Genomic DNA, 21,058 nt, shown 5'->3' on the forward strand with positions numbered 1-21,058 from the left:
ACTTTCAGGTCCAGACTCTTTGAATTAGTATTAATAACAATTATGTAATTGATAATGGTCGTGATACAAGATTCATGAACAAAATTAGAACAAAAAGTTATTTATCCCATAAATATTATGCACAGTACTTGTAGGAGCTGTATTATAACCATTAATCTCTATGATGCAAGGAATGAGCTTCAGTGACTAATAATTATTCATGCTCTCTACAGAGATTCACTAAAATATTACCTAAATGTTGGGAAATCTCAAGGCCAAATAGAAAGTTCTGCAAATTTAAGATGACTATTAATCTCTCTGCAGAGCTGTCACCTCCACTTTGAAGGCTGTTGGTTCCCAGCCAGAATGAACATAACACCATAACTCTCTCATGGTGAAGCCTGTGTCAGGATGAGCTGTACATGTCTACCATTCTACCTTTACTCTATAAGCCAGTGAGTAAGACCTCAGCATGCTGTAGTTTATTCTTCTTGTCTACCTCTGCCCATGACATACTGCAATCACTCCATGTTTCTTAAATTGATTTGAATTAGCATACCACCTACTCATAAATTCTCAAGTTTCTCAATACAAGATGATGAGAGGCTTTCTAAAATTAATCATTTCATATCATTTTTCATGTAATTCTGTTTCTTACTGCAAACATATAATCTACCCTAAGTTAATGTATCATTAAATTTTAATTTTTATTCTCCTTGGTTTTAACTTAAAATTTTTAAAATTATTTTAACCCATTTAAGTTTATTTTAGAAATCTATTTAATTAGACACAAGTTAAATTTTTGCTGGTTTATTTATATATTTTTAAAGATTTATGTATTTATTCATGAGAGACACAGGAGAGAGAGGCAGAGACATAGAAAGAGGGAGAAGCAGGCTCTTCACAGAGAGCCCGATTTGGGACTCAATCCTGGATCCTGGGATCACTCCCTGAGCTGACGGTAGACACTCAACCGCTGAGCCACCCAGGCGTCCCTATATTTGCTGGTTTAAATAAAAGTAGAAATGGAAGAATAATAATCTATCTGTGGGCAAAAATATTAAAATATGTATAGTTGGCCAAAGAAGCCAACATCAACATCATTAGCCATCAGAGAAACACAAATTAAAGCCACTGTAAGATAACTAGTATAGGGATCCCTGGGTGGCGCAGCGGTTTGGCGCTTGCCTTTGGCTCAGGGCGCGATCCTGGAGACCCGGGATCGAATCCCACGTCAGGCTCCCGGTGCATGGGGCCTGCTTCTCCCTCTGCCTGTGTCTCTGCCTCTCTCTCTCTCTGTGACTATCATAAAAAAATAAAATAAATAAAAATGATTTAAAAAAAAAGATAACTAGTATATAACTACTCACTAGCATAGCTAATATTAAAAACATTAATAATTCCATGTTTGATAAGGATGTCCAGCAACTAGAACTCTCATATACTGCAGGTGGAAATATAAAATGGTGTAATCACTTTGGAAAACAGTATGGCAGCTTTTCACAATGTTAAACACTTGTCATGTGGCCCTACAACTCTACTTCTAGATCTTTACCCAAGAGAATAAAAACATTATGTCTACACAGAGACTTAATATATGAATGTTCAAAACTGGAAACAAACGAAATGATTAATAACAGGTGAAAGGATAAACAAACTGTGATACACTGTTATCATGGAATGCAGTTCATGAATAAAAAGAAATAAACCACTAACAGATTCAAAAACAGGGAGGAACCTCCCAAAAACTATGGTGAGTCAAAGAAGCCAGACACAAAGGAGTAGATGTTTTGTGATTTCATGTATCTGAAATTCTAGAAAAGACATACGGTCTAAATGACAGAAGAGATTTTACCGGACCTAGGAATATGGCAGCGAAAGCACTGAACACAGAGACACACAGGAGTTATTTGGGGTGATGAAAATGCTTTATATTTTGATTGTGATGATATTTATAAAGGGTACATATTTATCAAAACCCATCAAACCATACACTTAAATGGCAAACCTTACTGTATGTAAATGACATCTTCCTCCTGGCCTATTATAGAATGGTAGCTTCCAAATGTTTTTTAATCATTTTTCACTCTGACTTAAATTTTTTTTTTCAATTTTATTTATTTATGATAGTCACACAGAGAGAGAGAGAGAGGCAGAGACACAGGCAGAGGGAGAAGCAGGCTCCATGCACCGGGAGCCTGACGTGGGATTCGATCCTGGGTCTCCAGGATCGCGCCCTGGGCCAAAGGCAGGCGCCAAACCGCTGCGCCACCCAGGGATCCCCTTCACTCTGACTTAAAAACAACTTATAAATCACATACATGTTCTATTGTATGAATACGATACACTCTACAAAACACATAGAAAAATTGGAATTATAAAATAAAATGCTGAAGATCAAATATTTAAGTGTCCATTTGAGGCAAATTCACTAGCTGATCTATAATGGCATAATATATACTTAGGGGAGAGTTTCATCATCGAAGACAGTGGACCTAAAGCTAAACCTAAACCATGCTAAACCCGCATGTCAAAAGTCTTGATTTTTGGAACATATGGAGCCAACATGTTATCATTTAAACTGGGACTATCTAAACAGATATTTATTATATGACTGTGGGAGAATTAGGGAAGCCTTCATTCTGCTAGCTTGTTTCTGCAATATATATACTATTTTCAATTTGTGGGAATTTTTTTTCAAGCTGCTTGTCCATATTATATGAAGTCAGTTTAATCAAAATAGACTATATAACCTATTTATCCACCTTGGTAGAAACCTGAAAAAATAAACAAATGCAAAAAACAAGTGAGGAGTTTTGTCATCAACCCCTCTTCCCTCAAGATGCCTCAATTACACATGTGATATATGTAATTTCTTACATTTCAGCCATTGTTTTTTATTTTTAGACCAAAAATAATTAATAGAAATTTAACATTTATTCTTCTAATCTTGCACAAACCTAGGGGGTAGATGTTCTCCTTTGGAGACATCTGATAGTGATAATTTACACTATTCAGAAATTATAGAGTCTAATAAGTGGCATGTGTGTATATGCATGTTTAATACTTAACATGTAGTTAAATATTTTAAGTCACTATTAATTTAGATACTTTAATATCACCTAGTTCAATCATCAATTCAACAAACACTTATTGAGCACCTATTATGTGCAGACAGATCATACGTATTGGGTTGTACTATGGTGAGGGCAAAAAAGACATGGTCCCTGGACCATCAATTTATGACACAGTTCTAGAGAAAGACATTAATCACATAAATCAATTAAAATCACGTTGATGTGAGGCGGCTGGGTAGCTCAGTGAGTTGAGCATCCGACTCTTTGTTTCAGCTCAGGTCATTATCTCCAGATTGTGAGATACAGCTGTGTCCAGTTCTGTGTTCAGAAGAGAATCTGCCTCTATCTCTCCTCTTCCCCCGCCCCCACTCATGCACACTCATGCACTTTGTTTCTCTCTAAAGTAAAATAAATAAATAAAATCTTTTAAAAAATAAAACCACAATGCTGAATAGACTGTGAGGAAGAGGTCCATATGGCTAGAGGAATGTACAACAGAAAGACTCAGCCTAGTTTGGGTATCAGCCATGCTTCCCTGTGACTATGACCGCTGACCTCTAGTGTTCAATAAAATACTACTGAACCTGTACAAACAGAAACCAAGGTATAAATAAAGATACTTGTGGGGCCAACTAGTAGGATGAAGCTTCCTTTGTATTAGATCTATCTGTGGTATCATTTAGCCTTGATCACTTTCATAATAAGGCTGGCTCTATTCCACCTTATTAGCCCAAGACAATTATAGTAGCTCAACCCAACACCAATAAGATCATAAACATATAGGAGAACACACTGAAATTGAAAAGCAATCTCAGTTATAATGTAGTAGTTCAGATGATCTAGAATAAATTGTTTCGTTATGAGGAAAGACACATATACAGTAGATTCCTAAGGAAATATCCATATATTGCACCTTGAGACACTCTGCTCTTTGCAGCCATTTTCCTACCTCTAGCTTCCCAGTACAGTGTTTGATATGATGAATCAACAGTTTTGTCCTTATATCTACAAAATGCTTTGAACGTTACAAAGCATCATTACAACGACTTTTTTTTTCCTCTCATTTGATCCTGCTAACAATTCAGGTACATTATGTATTTCAAAGACTGAGGAAACTAAGGCAGGCTGGCACTCATTCAAGAAGTCTTCCACAATTGCCCCCCCCCCCAAAAAAAAAACAGACTCACCTCCAAATTATACCGTGCTCTTCAAGTATTGGCATTCTCTCTGCCATTTCTGTCTACCTCTCAGTCTTTTTTGGTCTAACCTTAAAGTTCTTCCTATCTCAGTCACAAGAACAGTTCCGGCCACATAACAGATGCTCAATCACTGTTTGCCAAATGAGCTCCAGAATTCAGTTATCACAACTCAAGGGCAGGCAGGCTGAAGTAACTCGTTCAACACCAAGCTTACAAGTGGCAGATGTGGCAATCCAACTCACTCACATCTCCTGAGATCAAATTCAAGTCGGTGTTCCTTTAGCCCACATCTCTAATATTGTAGGGTAACATTATTACTGCTTCCTAGGAAGCACCAACCAAAACATAGGTATGAATATCATTTAAGCTCAAACATCAAAAGCATTTTCCTGTGGGTGAAATAAATTATCTACTGAGATCTATGAGCATTGTCAGGACTTTCCAGTTTTATACTAACTATTTAAAAAAGACAGGTTTTGTTTATTACACTAGCTCCTCTATGTGGAGTTCCTCAACATCTCCAATGCTTTTTTGCTTTGTTATTTTAAAATGTCTATTTAAAATAAGTAGCTAAAGAAACGCTCAATTTCTGTGAACTGTTTTTATGAAATTGCTGGGGAAAATTAAGAGTAATCATGAGTTTTAAATGTATAACCATCTACCAGATCAATGAACCACAGGCAACAAACACCTCAGTGAACCTCAATGTTGAGGCAAAAGTCCTGAAAATAAGCACAATAACAAAAAAGAAAAATCATTGGTAAAACGGCTTTGCACAGAATAATTATGTTATCAAGGATCATAAACAGTACTGGAATCAATGGTTTTGTCAGTTTCATAAGATATTCAGAAAAATTATTATCTCTGGCAACTAAGGCTTCAGGCCATTCAAAGTAAAAATATTTTTTTAAAGATTTTATTTATTCATGAGAGACATATAGAGAGAGGTGGAGACACAGGCAGAGGGAGAAGCAGGCTCCCTGTGGGGAGCCTGATGTGGGACTTGATCTCAGGACCCAGGATCATGACCTGGGCCAAAGGCAGATGCTCAGTCACTGAGCCAGCCAGGTGTCCCTATTCAAAGTAAAATTAACTTCCTTACTATCACTTTCCAAAATCTTCAGGAACAATTTTGCTCTATCACTTCAACCTACAGATACAGTTTCATTCCTCGAAACAAAAACAACTCATGTTTGCTTGTATATATAGTTTAACTCTGCTAGTGATAAGATACAAAGTGAACCTGAGATTCCCAAAAGGGACAGTGCCTTTTTAAACCTAATTATGTTAATAAACATCTTTATATAAGAATTGCCTTTCTTGTATTTCAAGTGCTATCTTTTCTAATGCATTTTTTCTTATTTCACTTTTCTTCTTTAACCTTACTAATTTTAAAAAACTAAAATTGCTAATCATAAGAAAGCACAGATTGAATAGGATCCCAAACTATCAAGACTTAATAAACCATAAACCCCAAGTACTAAAGAAAGAAAAAACATATATAGCTTTGGATAACTATGTACATTTATAAGAAACAGCCTGACCGACTTGTAAACCAGAAATAGAAGCCTTACGTATTACTGTTTCTGGCTTTTTTTTTTTTAAGATTTTATTTATTTATTCATGATAGTCACACAGAGAGAGAGAGAGGCAGAGACACAGGCAGAGGGAGAAGCAGGCTCCATGCAGGGAGCCCGATGTGGGATTCGATCCTGGGTCTCCAGGATCGCGCCCTGGGCCAAAGGCAGGCGCCAAACCGCTGCGCCACCCAGGGATCCCTGTTTCTGGTTTTGAGGCCTACCTTTTTGTCACCCACTGAAATTATACCTTTTATAAATAAAGGATAATCTTTTAAAGCAATCTTTAAAAATTAGGATCATAAAAGGATGAAAATATACCTTTTTATTTAATATAAAAATGGTGTTCTGAGACGCCTGGGTGGCTCAGCGGTTGAGCATCAACCTTCAGCCCAGGGCGTGATCCTGGGGTCCTGGGATCAAGTCCTGTGTCTCTGCCTCTGTGTCTCTCATGAATAAATAAATAAAATCTTTAGGAAAAATATGGTGTTCTACCTGGTTACCCATCCAATAACTAACCTGTCAACTGTAATATGAATTTGGGCAACTTTAACTTTTTAAAGCTTGCTAATCAATTGATTTGATGAACCTAGTTTTCCTCCTAGTTGAGATGGGAATGGCTGTCTGGGACTTTATTCAACTGGATATAACCAGTATTAATGAAGACAAAAATCAAAAGCCACAAATGGACTAATGATCTCTGTTGAGTTTAGGACCTAATTTCTAATACATTTGTTTTTTTTTTTCTTGAGAATACTTTATTATTTTTTTAAAGATCATTTATTCATTCATGAGAGAGAGGCAGAAACATAGGCAGAGGGAGAAGCAGGCTCCCTGCGGGGAGGCCGATGAAGGACTCGATCCCAGGACCCCAGGATCATGCCCTAAGCCCAAAACAGACACTCAGCCACTGAGCCACCCAGGTGCCCCTCTTGAGAATAATTTAGTTTGCATTTTCTAGCAACTAGGTTTTCAGCAGTCCTCCATTATATCAATTCATTATACACATTTGTGTTTTTAGGAGTCTTAAAAATGTCACCAATTTTTACTGATCTTTTTGCTTTATGTTGTTGATCAGGCTTGCTTGCTTATATATGTCTGTACGTTCAGATGTATGTATGTATTTTCTTGATAGTAATTATCAAAACAGGAGAGCTGATGGGGAATGCAGAGAGAGTGAGACAAAAATCTCAAAACTGATTTTCCTCTACATTTTTTTCTTTCCTTTTTTTAAAAACTTCAACTCACTGAGGTGAGACAAAAGTATATTAATTTGGGATACTTTTTTGAAGAACTTTTGCTTCTTAAGTATACATATCAGGCCACATTTCAGGTTTTACTTATTTAAAGGTAAAAAAGGTAAAATGCTCCCGAGGGGAGCCTGATGTGGGACTTGATCACACCCTGGGCTGAAGGTAGATGCTCAACCGCTGAGCCACCCAGGCATCTCAGAACACCATTTTTATATTAAATAAAAAGGTATATTTTCATCCTTTTATGATCCTAATTTTTAAAGATTGCTTTAAAAGATTATCCTTTATTTATAAAATAGTATTAGGACTAGTAGCTCGATTACCAATTAACTTAGATTGGTATTGATTTTTAAGTGCTTTTTCTTTTGACAGGACTTCAGATTTCTAGAAAAGTTGCAAGAATTATACACAATATTCCCAGGTATCCATTTTCCAGATTATCTGAATAATAAGATTTTACTACATTGATTTTATCCTTTTTCCTCTTTTACTCCCAAGGTTCTATATTTACGGATGCTCATACTTACAATCTGAGTTTACAGAGGGCTTTAGAAGTTCAAGGCTTGTAATTTTTTTTATTTGTTATTTTCCTCAAATAACCCTTTATACCTCAGATACTCCTGCTTGCCTCACTAGTTTTGCTTGTGGGATTTTTCTCAAAAATGCACTGTGATTCATAAAGCTAAAACCAATCCTTCTTGACATAAAGTATATTATGTTCTTTGCCGTGGGACTGCCATGTTCAGTACTGTTATGTGAGGGAGCTTATACCACTTAACAGCTGATCTTGATATAACTAATCTGACTGCTTTATCTCTGTAGGGCAGAGCTTAGGAGCTCAGGCTCTAAAGTCAGATGACTTGGATGTGACTCCTGGCCAAAAAAAAAAAAAAAAAAATCATGACTGAAGGAAGGTATATTAGTTTTAAAAATCAGGTTTACAACTTAGCACTGAGCAATGAGCCAGCCAGGACAAAGACAGTGGCTCTGATTCGCTCTAAATGGGAAATCCATCAGTTCATCAGGGCTGCATGCAAAGAAAATGAAGCATGAGAGTCTCTCTGCAGAAATGGCTTTGACTGATGTCAACACAAATTTTTAAAGAAAATAAAAAGGCATTACATGTGTGTCTATTTCTAAAATCAGCCCTGGATCAAAGGAAGAGCAGAATTATCCTTTTTCATGGATAGAAAAGATAGGTCTTAAGTGTTCCATGAAATTAACCTTCTGACATGCTGGTTCGGTTACAGGGATTGAGCTTGAAGAATTCTGATGAACAATTCATCTTGCTGTAAAAGTGTCCAGGAGAGGAGATGACTCACAAACTATGTTCCATATATACTTACAGCTTCCACAAAGGCATCTCAGGAATAGATGTCAGGGGCAAGAAGAACCTTACTGGACAGGGTTGTTATAAGCTTTAGAAATGATAGGCTAAGCACCAAGCACAGATGGCACACAATAGGTGCTCTGTAAATGGCAGTTACTGTTATTGGATTTGTTGTTTCCACTGGATTTCTGACAAAGTTGAATGGTGGTCAACTTCAAAATAAGCTATTACTGGGGTGCTTGGCTGGTGTAGTTGCTTAAGCATCCAACTCTTGGTTTCAGCTCAGGTCATGATTCCAGGGTCATAAGATTGAGCCCTGCATCAGGCTCTACACTCAGTGTGGCATCTGCTTAGAGATTCTCTCTCCCTCCCCTTCTTCCCCTCCCCTTGTGCTCTGAGGTATGCACGTGGTCTCTCTTTCAAATAGATAAATCTTTTTATAAAAGAAAAATTCATTATGACTGAAAACTTAAATAGCTTATACAGCCAGACCAGGAGCCAGGTAGGACCCCCATCTCATTTCTTACCACTTGTCCATCACCCTTTCTTCTCTAGCCATTCTGAGCCCTCAAAAAACACTTCTTTTTATTCCCTCACTGGTTAACTCTATTCTTCAATCTTAGCTTAAAAGTCACTTCCTCTGGAAAGACTTCCTTGACCACCTCAGACTATAAATAATTTTTATTTTGACCTTAAAGTTTCTCTTTCCTTCAGATACTTGATGGCAAATAGGCTCAGCTATATTGAGATCTATTTTTTTTTAATTTCTTTTTTTTTTTAATTTTTATTTATTTATGATAGTCACACAGAGAGAGAGAGAGAGGCAGAGACATAGGCAGAGGGAGAAGCAGGCTCCATGCACCGGGAGCCCGATGTGGGATTCGATCCCGGGTCTCCAGGATCGTGCCCTGGGCCAAAGGCAGGCGCCAAACCGCTGCGCCACCCAGGGATCCCTATATTGAGATCTATTATATTGAAAGTGCATTTTTTAGCACAGGTAAAGAATTCTTCTGATTTGCTTTGGCAAAGAGGGCCAGTGCTCCATTTAAATTATGTTCCATCTTGCTCAAATCATATGTAAACAAAAGTGCCAGTTATCTTAAAGTTTTCCACTTTCTACTCATGTGAAAAATTTTATAGGACAAGTTGAACTCTCCAAGTAAAAAAAAAAAAAAAGGTTCCTGATGTTGGAATTGATGGTTTGATAAGCAAATTAGATATTCACAGGAAACATTATATATCTCTAGGAACAAAATTATGGAATTAACTAAATTAGTCTATGCAGGTAAGTGATTGATTGAAGAAGCCAATTTTCAGCAATTCGACTTTGGAAGGTCTTCTGGGATAGTTGAAATAAATGAGTAACTGAAGTCTCTTCCAACTAGAAATCCAAACGCCAATCAGGCTAGCTAAAATATTAATATATTCTCACCTTCATGTCCTAAACTGTTACATCCTACCGCAAAACCACACTAGATCCAAAATTATTATATTTCACGAACTGAGTAAAACACTGGAGGTATTCCTGATATTTACTGAGAAGTCCTCTGGCATTTTCTCTAATCACTATGGCAACTGCACTCTGCGCCCATCCAGGCTGGAGAAGGCCAATACTGCCCCCGTGGGTCAGATCACGTGGTCTCTGTTCTGATCTAGAGCCTGAGCCTCCCTAACTCATAACCCAGAGTAATACAAAGAAGGATCAGAGGTTAATGCTTACTAAAGAAAATGAGAGCAACTGGTTTTAAAACCAGAATAGCTGTAGAGGAAGGGTTACTTGAGAGTGATGGCAAAAAGACAAGGCCAAAGGCCAAACCTCATAGAAAAGAGGGTCAAAAATCCACAAATTACAGGAGTCAGATAATACTAAGAACAAGGAAAATAAGAGTTAAAAAAAAATAATAATAAATTTGTTGAAGGTTTATTATATAATGCCAGGTACTACCTTAAATTATTAGTAAACACATTATTTAATATTTGTAGACAAGCATAAACTTGATATTACTATCTCTATCTTATACATGAGGAAATTGTATCTCAGGCAATTTGCCCAAGAGCATATAACCAGAAAGAGCTAGAGCCAGGATTCGAACCCATACCTTTTAACTCTGACTCTCAGTCTCTTCACCTCCATAAAACCTGCTTTCCTGGATGAAGTGGCTCTCCAAGAAATAAAGGGGGAAGCAGCCCAATAGCCATACAGCAAGAGAGATAATATGATAGTCAAAAGTATCAAGTGTCAAGGAAAAATCCAGAAAGATCCTAGGGAATATTGTTGGATTTATTTCTGTCAGAAGTGTGCAGTATCCACAGTTGGATGGGTAGGCACCCAAATTTCACAGGATTAAGAAATGTCTGGACAAAAGGGAGACACAGCAGACATGTACAGATGTCTCAAGAAAACTGGCAGTGGGGGAACAGACTGTGAAAGAGGTCAACTGAAGAGGGAAAAGAATGAAAATATGAAGGAGGGAACACATGTAAAGATGCCACAAATGGATCATCTGACTCAACCTCCCACTAGAGGTTCTTAGGAAACACTTTCACAACCGTCACTACTAGCCCCTCATCACCCAGTACAGACTCCCTGATTTCCCTTGAGCTCTTCCATACTTTCCCCTACCAGAAATACCCTCTTTTGGTCCATTTTTCTTAGGACCTCCAACTTTTACTTCAGCATCTCGCTCAAAGTCACATCCATGGTGAAGACATTACTGATTTTCATTCCCAAGAACAATCTCCACTGTTACTCCTGAGGTACTTAGTATCCAATTCTACAACAATATCTATCCCTCAAGAGCTGGCTTTCCATAGTCAGGTGCCATGTCAAACCCCCTTGGAAACCCTAGCATTTAACACAGTGCCTGGCATATTCCTCTGAAATTATATTATCTTAAACTGATCACAATGATCTAACAATAGACAAGAAAGTATTTTTAAAATCACTTTTAACAGAGAATCAGCACATACGGTTACTCAACAATTTAAATAGTAGAGCTCTTATTTTTACAAATATTCAGTAGAGATGTTCAGCTAGAAGGCCCACATTTTGGATTGGCAGAGCAAAATTTATTTCAATTGTAAATCAGCATGTTCCTTCGAAACACCTTTTTATATTAGATACTAAAAATTAGCAATTCTGGCTCTAAAAGATAAAATAAATATGCTCTTCAAGAGCTAAAATCATTCTCTTTTGTTTTTCTACAAAAAGACATTCAACGGGAATTCATTTTAACCCCATCTTTTAGAACGTCTGCCATGGGTTTTAATTAGGAGAATACTGTCCCCTGAGGGAAGCAAACCAATGGGAATCAAGTCCCAAATAAAAGCAAAGCACAGAAAAATGTCTTTGTTTCTGCTGATTATATGAGATAATGGTCTCAAATGAAAAGAATTCTATTCATGTCCATCAAAGCTAGGATGGACAGAAAGCAAATCTCTTAACCCTGAACAGAAAAAAAAGATAAAGACAGAAATGATAGAGTACACTACCTCAGGATTAGGTCTCTAGACTAGCAAAGGGATCCATTTAAAATATTACAGATTGAATTTCGAGGCAATGCAGTATTCTGTTATGGATTTAACATACTATATGCAATCTTCCCCACACACACACACCCCTTAGTCTCTGTACACTGCTTCCCTCACAAGAATTTTCTCATGGGTATACTGCTCATCACCCCAGTTTCTTTCTGGATGTGACTACATACTATATACATCACAGGAATATGGCAAACAGAAGTGAGAATAAAAATGACCCCTTGTTGAAGCTGTGGTCTCGTGAGGATCTCAGGAGTACTCATGTCAAAATTCCTTTCCTAAAATCTGTTTCCTAAAATTTGAGGCATCATTTTAAAGATACCCATCATGAATAGATCTACTGGGATTCATTTCAAATTTACCCTTCTTGAATCTTCAAGATTATCCTTTGCCTAGAACCTAACTGGCACCTCTGATCGACTCTGTTTCTCAAACAAAATGTCATTTATCCCTTTGACCACAGGGATAATATACGCACTTGCCAGGATGTACCATAACTTAAGTGGAAATGCTAAATATGCCATAGATTGACACTAACCAAAAGGAAACAATATAGCTACAAAAGAAACAATATTGTTAGAATACAACTATTCTATTCATTTTGTATCTCAAATCATATGTAACAATCACTACCCAGATAGATGATTTATAGAAAACCAAAGTTCTTATCTGAATATAATCTTGAAATGAATTTTTATCATGTAAAAAGAGGTTTCAGTGTCCCAGTTACATACTAAAGACTCAAGAGAAAGAAAGTGTGTCCCTGTGCACGAAAAGGTAAAGACCATAGTCTCTGATAATAAAAGAAGTCAAAATTGACAGCTAACTTGACAAAAGATTTTTTTTTTTTCTTTGAGTTCAAACAAAAGCCCCTCAACCCCGGGGCTCCACTGCACCTGGGACGTTGTGTTTACAAGAAGTGGTATAGTGATAACACACTTACCCACTTTGACAGAAAAGCTGTGTGCCTTTCTCTAAGGAACGGAGAAGGTAGGCAGAGACTACAGGAAAAAGCTAGAACTGTACTCAGAGGGGCAGTTAAAACTAGGAGAAAAAAAGTCTCAGAGCCCTGGTTCGAAGTGGCTTAGGAATCATCCTCAAGGTCAGCAACACTGTAGAACACCTGAAACCCAAGATTGCAACAAGGAGTAAAAATGCTGGCTGGCTTTACTCTAGGTTCTGCTTTGACTGGCTGTGGGAAAGAATGCAATAATGGAAGACACGTTCCTCCTTCCTGCGCCTGGATTTTCAATTCAGGTTTAGGGCAAGTAGGGTCAAAGACCACTCATATTTAGGCATAAAATGACCAACTTGAAAAATAATCTATAGAAAACTCTAAGAAATCATTCAAGGCAGGGGGAAGGCAAGGGAGAAGTAACTCACTTCTAGTCATAGTCTATAGAAACCATCAGTCCAAAGTCTTCTTATATTGGGACGCCTGGGTGGCTCAGCGGTTCAGCGTCTGCCTTCTGCCCAAGGTGTGATCCTGGAGTCCCGGGATCGAGTCCCACATCAGGCTCCCAGCATGGAGCCTGCATCTCCTTCAGCCTATGTCTCTGCCTCATTCTGTCTGTGTGTCTCTCATGAATAAATAAAACCTTTTTTAAAAAAAAAAAAACAAACCAGTTTTCTTATAAAGATGATGATGAGTAATATGGAAGTTTTAATATTTTGTCAACATCAAATTTGAATATTTTATAGATTTTATTGAAATGGGCAACCATGTCTATATTTGGAAGCTGAGACTCTATGGTGTTTTGTGAAATGGTGCAAAATTACAAAAGACAGGAAATTTGATGAAGTACTGCTATAACAAGACCTTGTAGTCATTGCTCAGAATTCTCTATTCCTGAACCGGATTGTCTAAAGAAAGAAAGTTGATTTTTGAGCTCATACAGGATAAATGAAAAAGCACAGAAATAATGTTAGAATCCACATTTTACTTGGTACTTATTACTCATGAGATTAGAACCTTGGGCTTTAAAGAAACAAAACTATATGTTAGATCTTAAAATTTCTTGGTTTTTCAACTTTCTAATAAATATATTATATACCTCAACAATAAACAAGTTTAGCTATAGACTTCCTCACATTAGAGTGGCCAAAGCAAGGACACAATAAAATTGAATCAACAGAAGTAACTACCTTTGACATCAATGCCATGATTTCAACATCCATCATGGGTCAGTGACAAAAGCTACCAGATTTTAAAGGTATCCCACTACACTTGGAAAACTCATCATGACATCAGTACATTAATAAAACAAAGACTAGAGGCAAGTTAAGAACAATAAGAAATTTAAAAAAATTTTTACAAAGAATAAGAAATTAATACAATAATCATCTCATCAGTTGTACAGAATATATCTACAGGGACACTAAGAGAATGCACTAGAGAGGGGCAGCTGGGTGGCTCAGTTAAATGTCCAATTCTTGGTTTCAGCTCAGGGCATGATCTCAGGGTTGTGAGATCAAGCCCCACCTAGGGCTTCACCCAGGGCATGGAGCCTGCTTGATATTATCTCTCTCCCTCACCTTCTGCCCCTCCCCCGATGCCCACTCTCTCTTGTCTAAAAAAAAAAAAAAAGAGGAATACACTAGGGAACATCAAATGTGACATTTTCTAGTGAAAGAAAGAAAGAAGAAAGAAAGAAAGAAAGAAAGAAAGAAAGAAAGAAAGAAAGAAAGAAAGAAAGAAAGAAAGAAAGAAAGAAAATAAAAAAAAAATGACAGAGGAAAAAAAAATCCTTCCAAATAAGCCTGGAAGCACTACAGGCAACTCCAGGCAAGTATCACACTAATCCACTATGTGAAATAAAACACTTTGTTGACAAAAAGAAAACGAGAGTTCTCACCTTCTTTGCTTGGTGTGAGGGGATGTAAAGTCTCACCTGCCTTGAATGTCCTAGAGGAAAGAGCTAACTTGAGGAACTGAAAGCTATGCCTGCTGGGAATGAGCCATATGGCACAGCACAGTGTTTTCCAAAGAGGGGTCCATGTGTACACGAGATTATTTTTCATGAGGACGTGAACAAGGTGAGTGTACATTATGTATGATTTTCTACTTACACTGGTGATAGGATTTTCCACTTCTGGAAGCAACTTTGGTTTTTTAAGGTTACATAGTTAATACAAAAAGTGATTTTAATTGAAGCAGCAATCAGAGTCTCTCCACCAACTACATGCAGTGAGATGGGTGGCCGCCTTCCCGAACTTTGGTAAGGCTTGGGGATTTATTCTTTGGTTTAACCCCCAACCATGGGTAATATCATATGAAAAAAAAAAAAAAAAAAAAGAAGGATTAAGTGAATTAGAGCAAGAAATACCCAATATTCCTCCTCCACTCAGTTTTCAGGCAGCCAAGTATTCACCTTCTAGGCAGGAAGCTGGAGAAGTCTTCTTTAAAAATATGACAGCCCAAGAGGAAAAAAGATACTGAACACCAGAGGGTCCCCAGTTAAAAAGCCCAGTCAGATGACCGACCCTACACTGCATTCAACAAGACCCACCCATACATGCAAATAAGCTGTTTATCCTCATGCTTTTAAATATGGATAAACACGCAAAGATTATCAGACATCTAAGAAAAGCTTCAAAAAAAGACAAGAGACCAAAAAAAAAAATATATATATATATATATCCAAAAAACTCCACAAAGTAACAAAAAACAAAATCCCAAAGAGCAAAGTAGTTTGAAGGAAAAAGACTATAAAAAGGAAAAAAATGCAACAATTTTTTAAAAATTAGTATCTTTGGAGAGAAATAAAAAGATACTATAATCAGGAAATAAAATGTGATGTTACAAAAAGGAACCTACAGGAAAATTTTTAAAAAGCTTCTCCTTGATCCCAGCCCTCTCCCTGCCCATCCCGCTTCTATCATCTGAAAAGAATTTAACCACAAGTACCTCTGCCTAAAAAATATCCCTTTCGCTAGCTACTTTTCTGTAATTATAAGAGTGACATTTGCTGGAGATTCTCCTTGATACCAAGAAATTAGAGGCAAATCACACAAGTCTCAAGATAATGCTCTATATGATCTTTCTCATTTATTTTCTCACCACTCTTCAGAAAAATTGACAGGCCAAGGTGTTCACTAATCCACATTGTAGAACCATTAACTGGCACAAATAGCATGATTTCGTCATTATCTTTCCAAAACAAGCCGAGTGTCCTGAGTATGAATAAGCTCTGTAGTAAACATGTGACAATGAATTCATTCTCAATTTTTTAAACGGGATGAGTCAGATCTCCAGACCTTCAAGATCATTTAATTTTCATTCAACAGTATTTTTCACTCTCCAAAATACTCAGGCATTTTCTAAATCATCACAAAGGCAAAATCCTTGCCTGGAAGTTACATGCAAACCTCTCCTTTATCAAGTACTACCTATTGTGAGCTGATTCTGTGTTAACTATGATTGATGATATTTCAGTAGGAAGAAATAGGAAGTTGTGGTCAAGAATCAGGGAAGCGAGAGGCACCTGGGTGGCTCAGTGGTTGAGCACCTGCCTTTGGATCAGGTGGTGATCCTGGGGTCCTGGGATTGAGTCCTGCCTTGAGCTCCCTGCAGGGAGCCTGCTTCTCCCTCTGCCTGTGTCTCTGATTCTCTCTCATGAATAAATAAAATCTTTAAAAAAAAAAAAAAAAAAAGAATCAGGGAGGGGAAAAGAGAGGGACACAACTCATAGGATGGTCAAGGCAGAAACAGGAGTAAGAGGCTCTTTCAGAACAGGGATTATGGTTTGGATACTTTCCTTTGCATCCCTATAGCCCAGCACAATCTGCTACATCCACGAAGTGCTCAAGAAACACTTCCTCAGATTAATCTAAGAACCAAACTCAATCTATCTCAGCACCCACTGGGTCAGAAAGAAGAATCCAAATCCTCTCTGGATACAGCTCGGTGGGACAGACAGTCGTCAGCACAGGGAAAGGCATGGCATTTTTGTCTGAGAACGGCTGTTACTTACCTGCTGTTGTACTGGTACCTGCTGTACCACCTGTGTAGGCACTGCTGCTTGACTAGCCACAGATGTCTGTAAAGTCACTGTCGAACCTGTGTCCGACCCGGTCTCTGATGTCTGCATGATGGTCTCTGAAATACATCAAAAGAGAAATAACGTTTTAAATGCTCTCCTCACATGACTAGCTGCATTACATGTGTTCTTAAAACCCTACGCTGAGAGAGACTTTCAACTCTCAGGGTACTTCTTACGCCAACACACTGCCATCATATCCCATGCATGTTTCTAGTAACTCGGATCACTCTTTAAATAAATACAAAAAATTACCAGGTCACATTTAAAAAAATCCCCATTAGCACCTCTAATTTTGAGGCTATAAAAGTTGAACTTCCTTGAAGTCTACCTTCCTTAGGTCTCAGCTGTTCTAAATCAGTTCAATCATAGTATAAACTAAGCCCAAAAATATTTCAAGATACTCAATTTTCAGTACAAGAACCCTGACTGGATGTAAATATGTCAGAAAAATGTTATTTTCTAGACACTTTTATAGGCCATTAGGATGTCATCAAAGGTGTACAATTTAGAATAAATTATTTCTAACCCTTTCCAACTTTCAAACTTACTATGCTGTGATCTAAAACAGAAGTAATGCATATCCAAAAACTTAATCAAAGGGTTGGGCTCACTAATTTGCTCTGCCTGTGTTATGATATAGTACTAAAATCAACCTTAATTTAACACAAAGATAGCCAAAAGTCAACAAATGTTTGGTATTTTGAAGATGGGGAGGACAGAAATGAGACTTGTAAGCAAAGACATGAAATTTTACCTTCTCCCATTCAGAGTTCAACCTGGCACATTTTTTAGTTTGTATGTGTCTGCTCTGCTAACATGTTAAATTTTGCAGCATGTGCTCTAATGGGCATGGATTCTCACACCTCCTGATCTCAGCATTCCCTTTAACTACTTATATAGTCAACGGAATAAATATTAATTTTTGTGTTATTGAGCAAGGGAACAGAATTCTAATTTTCTTTCCTGAGGGGCTAGGGGCACAATATTTAATTGGTAGATTAAGAAAAACACTGCATTATGGTTTAAATCTGTGAACAGTATGGTGAACATTAATTTTCCCTACAAAAACTCTGAAAGAGTATCTAGTTCTTTCAAGGAGAAAATTAAGCCCTTTATCATCTTTTGTCATAGTGTGCCCTCTTCCAATTTTTCCCCTCAAACCTTTTCTAGCACCTCATTCAATTTTAGAAATGGACCTCTGAAGACATTTCATCTACTCTTATTTTATAAACAAGGAAACCAGAACCCAGAGAGGTGGAGGCTCACTCAAGGTGACAGGAACAGCCATGAGACTAAACCTTTTCACTTTGAATCTGTGCTTATTTTTCTTTCTAGGCCTTGACTGTTGGCAACTCTTTAAGTGATTTTCATATTCTATTGTTAGGCAAAGCCCTAAAGCAGTATAATAAACTTTACCACATACAAGAGATACAGCAATTAACAGCTAACACTGATTCAATGGTTAACATATGCTAAGGACTCTTCCAAATGCTCTACCATATAAGTTAATCCAGTAACAACCCGGTGTGATTGGTAGGGTTATAATCTTTCATTTACAGATGAGGGACCTCGGGTACAGAGAGTGAAGGTGGTTAGAAGCTTATAAAATAAACGGGGAAGTGATAGAGACTGCAGCTACCACCCCATTTATTTGGGTCAGCTACTAACGTTCAGCTCCAAGAAGTTGAGAATTTGTGGGAAGGCTAAGCGGTAGGTGCCAGGTCTCCCAATTTTCCAAACGAAGCTGAAAAGTTCAGATTTTTATGTGACATCACCAAACGATGGCTCATTTTTTAAACTGTAGCATTAATCTCTCAGCAAACACACACACACACACACACACACACACACACACACACCCCTCTGGGCTAGCATTAAAGACTATGGATATGCCTAAAAATGTTTGAGAATGAGAAGATTCACTACATAAAATTCTTGTCTAATGAAGATTAACTGGAGGACTCCTGATTCTCAAATTCTGGGAAGGGATATACACATGAGGAACCCTATCTGTGCCTCTTCCTTGTATTCCATCACAGAGGGAAAAATATACCCTCCTCAAAATGAAAGCAAAAGCCAATGTCCTTTGATTGAAGCTTGTAGACCATCACAATGTCTTTTGTGCTACAGCAGAGGAGCTATTGGTTAAGAATAAGCAGATAACTTTCTGCAGAGAATGAAGAATGAACCAGATGTTGGATACTACCTTCAGTGAGGTTTTCGTAGCCTCTCTTCCCAACTCCAAGATAGATGGAGGCCTTCATCCGTTTCGTAATGAAATGGGTTCATGAAAATAGGGGTGCCAATTATGGCCAATCGAGGGTGGGTGTTTCTTAGAGTGAAGTCACTCACCTAAAACTCCCTCCTATTTCTCCCATTGCTGGCTAGTAATTTTATCAAGGCATTTCAGGTGCCCATACATTGTTCTGCAGGCCAGTTTACACACCCCTGTTGGTATATGATCCATACCGTGATATCTATTTTAGACCTAACATAGGCAAGTATATAAAAAATAAAGATCTCTTTAAAAATTAAATACATTTGGGGCAACTAGTGGCACACTTGGTTAAGTGTCAGACTCTTGGTTTTGGCTCAAAAAGTGATTTCAGGGTCATGAGATCAAGCCCCACATCGGGTCCCATGCTCGATGTAGAATCTGCTTAAGACTCTCTCTGACTCTCCCCTCCAAAATAAATAAATCTTTTAAGAAAAATTAAGTATACTTGTAAAGCAATTCCTAAGAATTCTCAATAAACTACCTTATCAGAAGATAAAAGGCACAGATTTGAAAAATGGCCTCTCATGGACTCTATTAGACTCCACAGAAAGGCTTTGTCTTAGAGTTACTACCAATTAAAATTCTTAATTGCTAACATTTAAAAAGCAGAAATCCCTGTGTTAGAAACCAATTTCCAGATTCTTCCAAAAAATGTGAAAATTTAGAAAAGGTGAACCTATGTTATATGTTTTATAGGTAAATTACTTAAATGGCAATACCCCTTCATTTGCCTGGCCTCTATAGGCATGTGAGTTCATGACACTTTTGGGGGTAACCTGAACTTTAGTCTTACACATCGAGATTAAAAATGAAAAAATTACATTTTGGGTTTAAGATAATTTTGGTAACATTTTTACACATTCACTTCTTTCATACAGAAGAGAAATACTCAACTTTTGACCACTTTACTAAGAGATGAGGACACCCAGAGATGTTAGGTCATACTTGACCAGGGTCAAACAGCTGGAGGTTGGAAAGGAGGGTTTGGAAATACTAAGGCGGATCATGTAGTAAACCACCAGATCGAGTGGGAAGTCCTGAATTTCAGAACAGACACAGAAGAGAGTAAAGCAAACTGGGGACCTTTTCAGAATGAAAAAGGAGGAAATGGGTCCCAACTGTTTTAGAGGAGCAGCCTTTGCAGAAGAGACTGAGGGAAATGAGATAGAAAGGAAATGATGGCTTTGTAACTTCAAGTGAGAAATTCATGGAGAGCTTTCTATCCAAGTCTCTGGCTCCATGCAATGCCACATCAAAACTGGCACAGAAAGCCCAATCCAGAACAACCAATAATTGGTCCTGAAACATCCATTTCCTCTCCAGGGATTGCTCCTCATCCCACCTCACCCTGGGTCACAGGGTTGTGCCAATGGATACGAATTTAGTCTCCTCATCTCTCCTTGATGGACACAACTTCACCTCCTATGATTTCATTGTCTTCCTCAGTTATGAGAAAGAGGCTTCCTGTGCCAAGGCCTCATGACGTAAGAGGGTCTCACTCCCATCCCTGCCAGAGACTGGCTCAAAAACTCATGACCATAATTAAGTCTCTCATCTGACAAGTTTTTCCCAGGTGCCATGCAATATGCTAAGGGCTTGAAATACATACCCTTTAATCCTTGGGAGACTCTCACTAATGGCAGCATTCTTATTTCCACTTAACAAATGAGGAAACTGAGGCACAAATAGATCACCTAACTTGCAGAAAGCCACATAGCCCGTAAGGGGAGGAGTCTAAATTCAAACCCAGGTTTCTCTAACTCCAAAGCCAAGATATCACTTA

At 37.8% G+C, this 21,058-nt stretch overlaps 1 protein-coding gene across 40 annotated transcripts in view; it reads right to left on the reverse strand.

Annotated features, from left to right (window-relative positions):
- The window catches only part of RFX3 (regulatory factor X3), a 288,425-nt gene that overhangs the window by 145,503 nt on the left and 121,864 nt on the right, over positions 1-21,058 (reverse strand). For 39 of the 40 annotated variants that reach the window (XM_072839758.1, XM_072839754.1, XM_072839975.1 and 36 more), the window contains one exon: positions 16,929-17,053. In XM_072839758.1, coding sequence (XP_072695859.1) covers positions 16,929-17,045 — 117 coding nt within the window. In that variant the 5' untranslated portion in view covers positions 17,046-17,053. Of the gene's footprint in view, positions 1-13,338; positions 13,554-16,928; positions 17,058-21,058 lie in introns of those variants that run through there. The other variant, XM_072840005.1, reaches the window with a different exon arrangement.

Source organism: Canis lupus, chromosome 1 (genome assembly GCF_048164855.1).
Source record: "Canis lupus baileyi chromosome 1, mCanLup2.hap1, whole genome shotgun sequence".
In the NCBI taxonomy this organism is placed as follows: domain Eukaryota; kingdom Metazoa; phylum Chordata; class Mammalia; order Carnivora; family Canidae; genus Canis; species Canis lupus.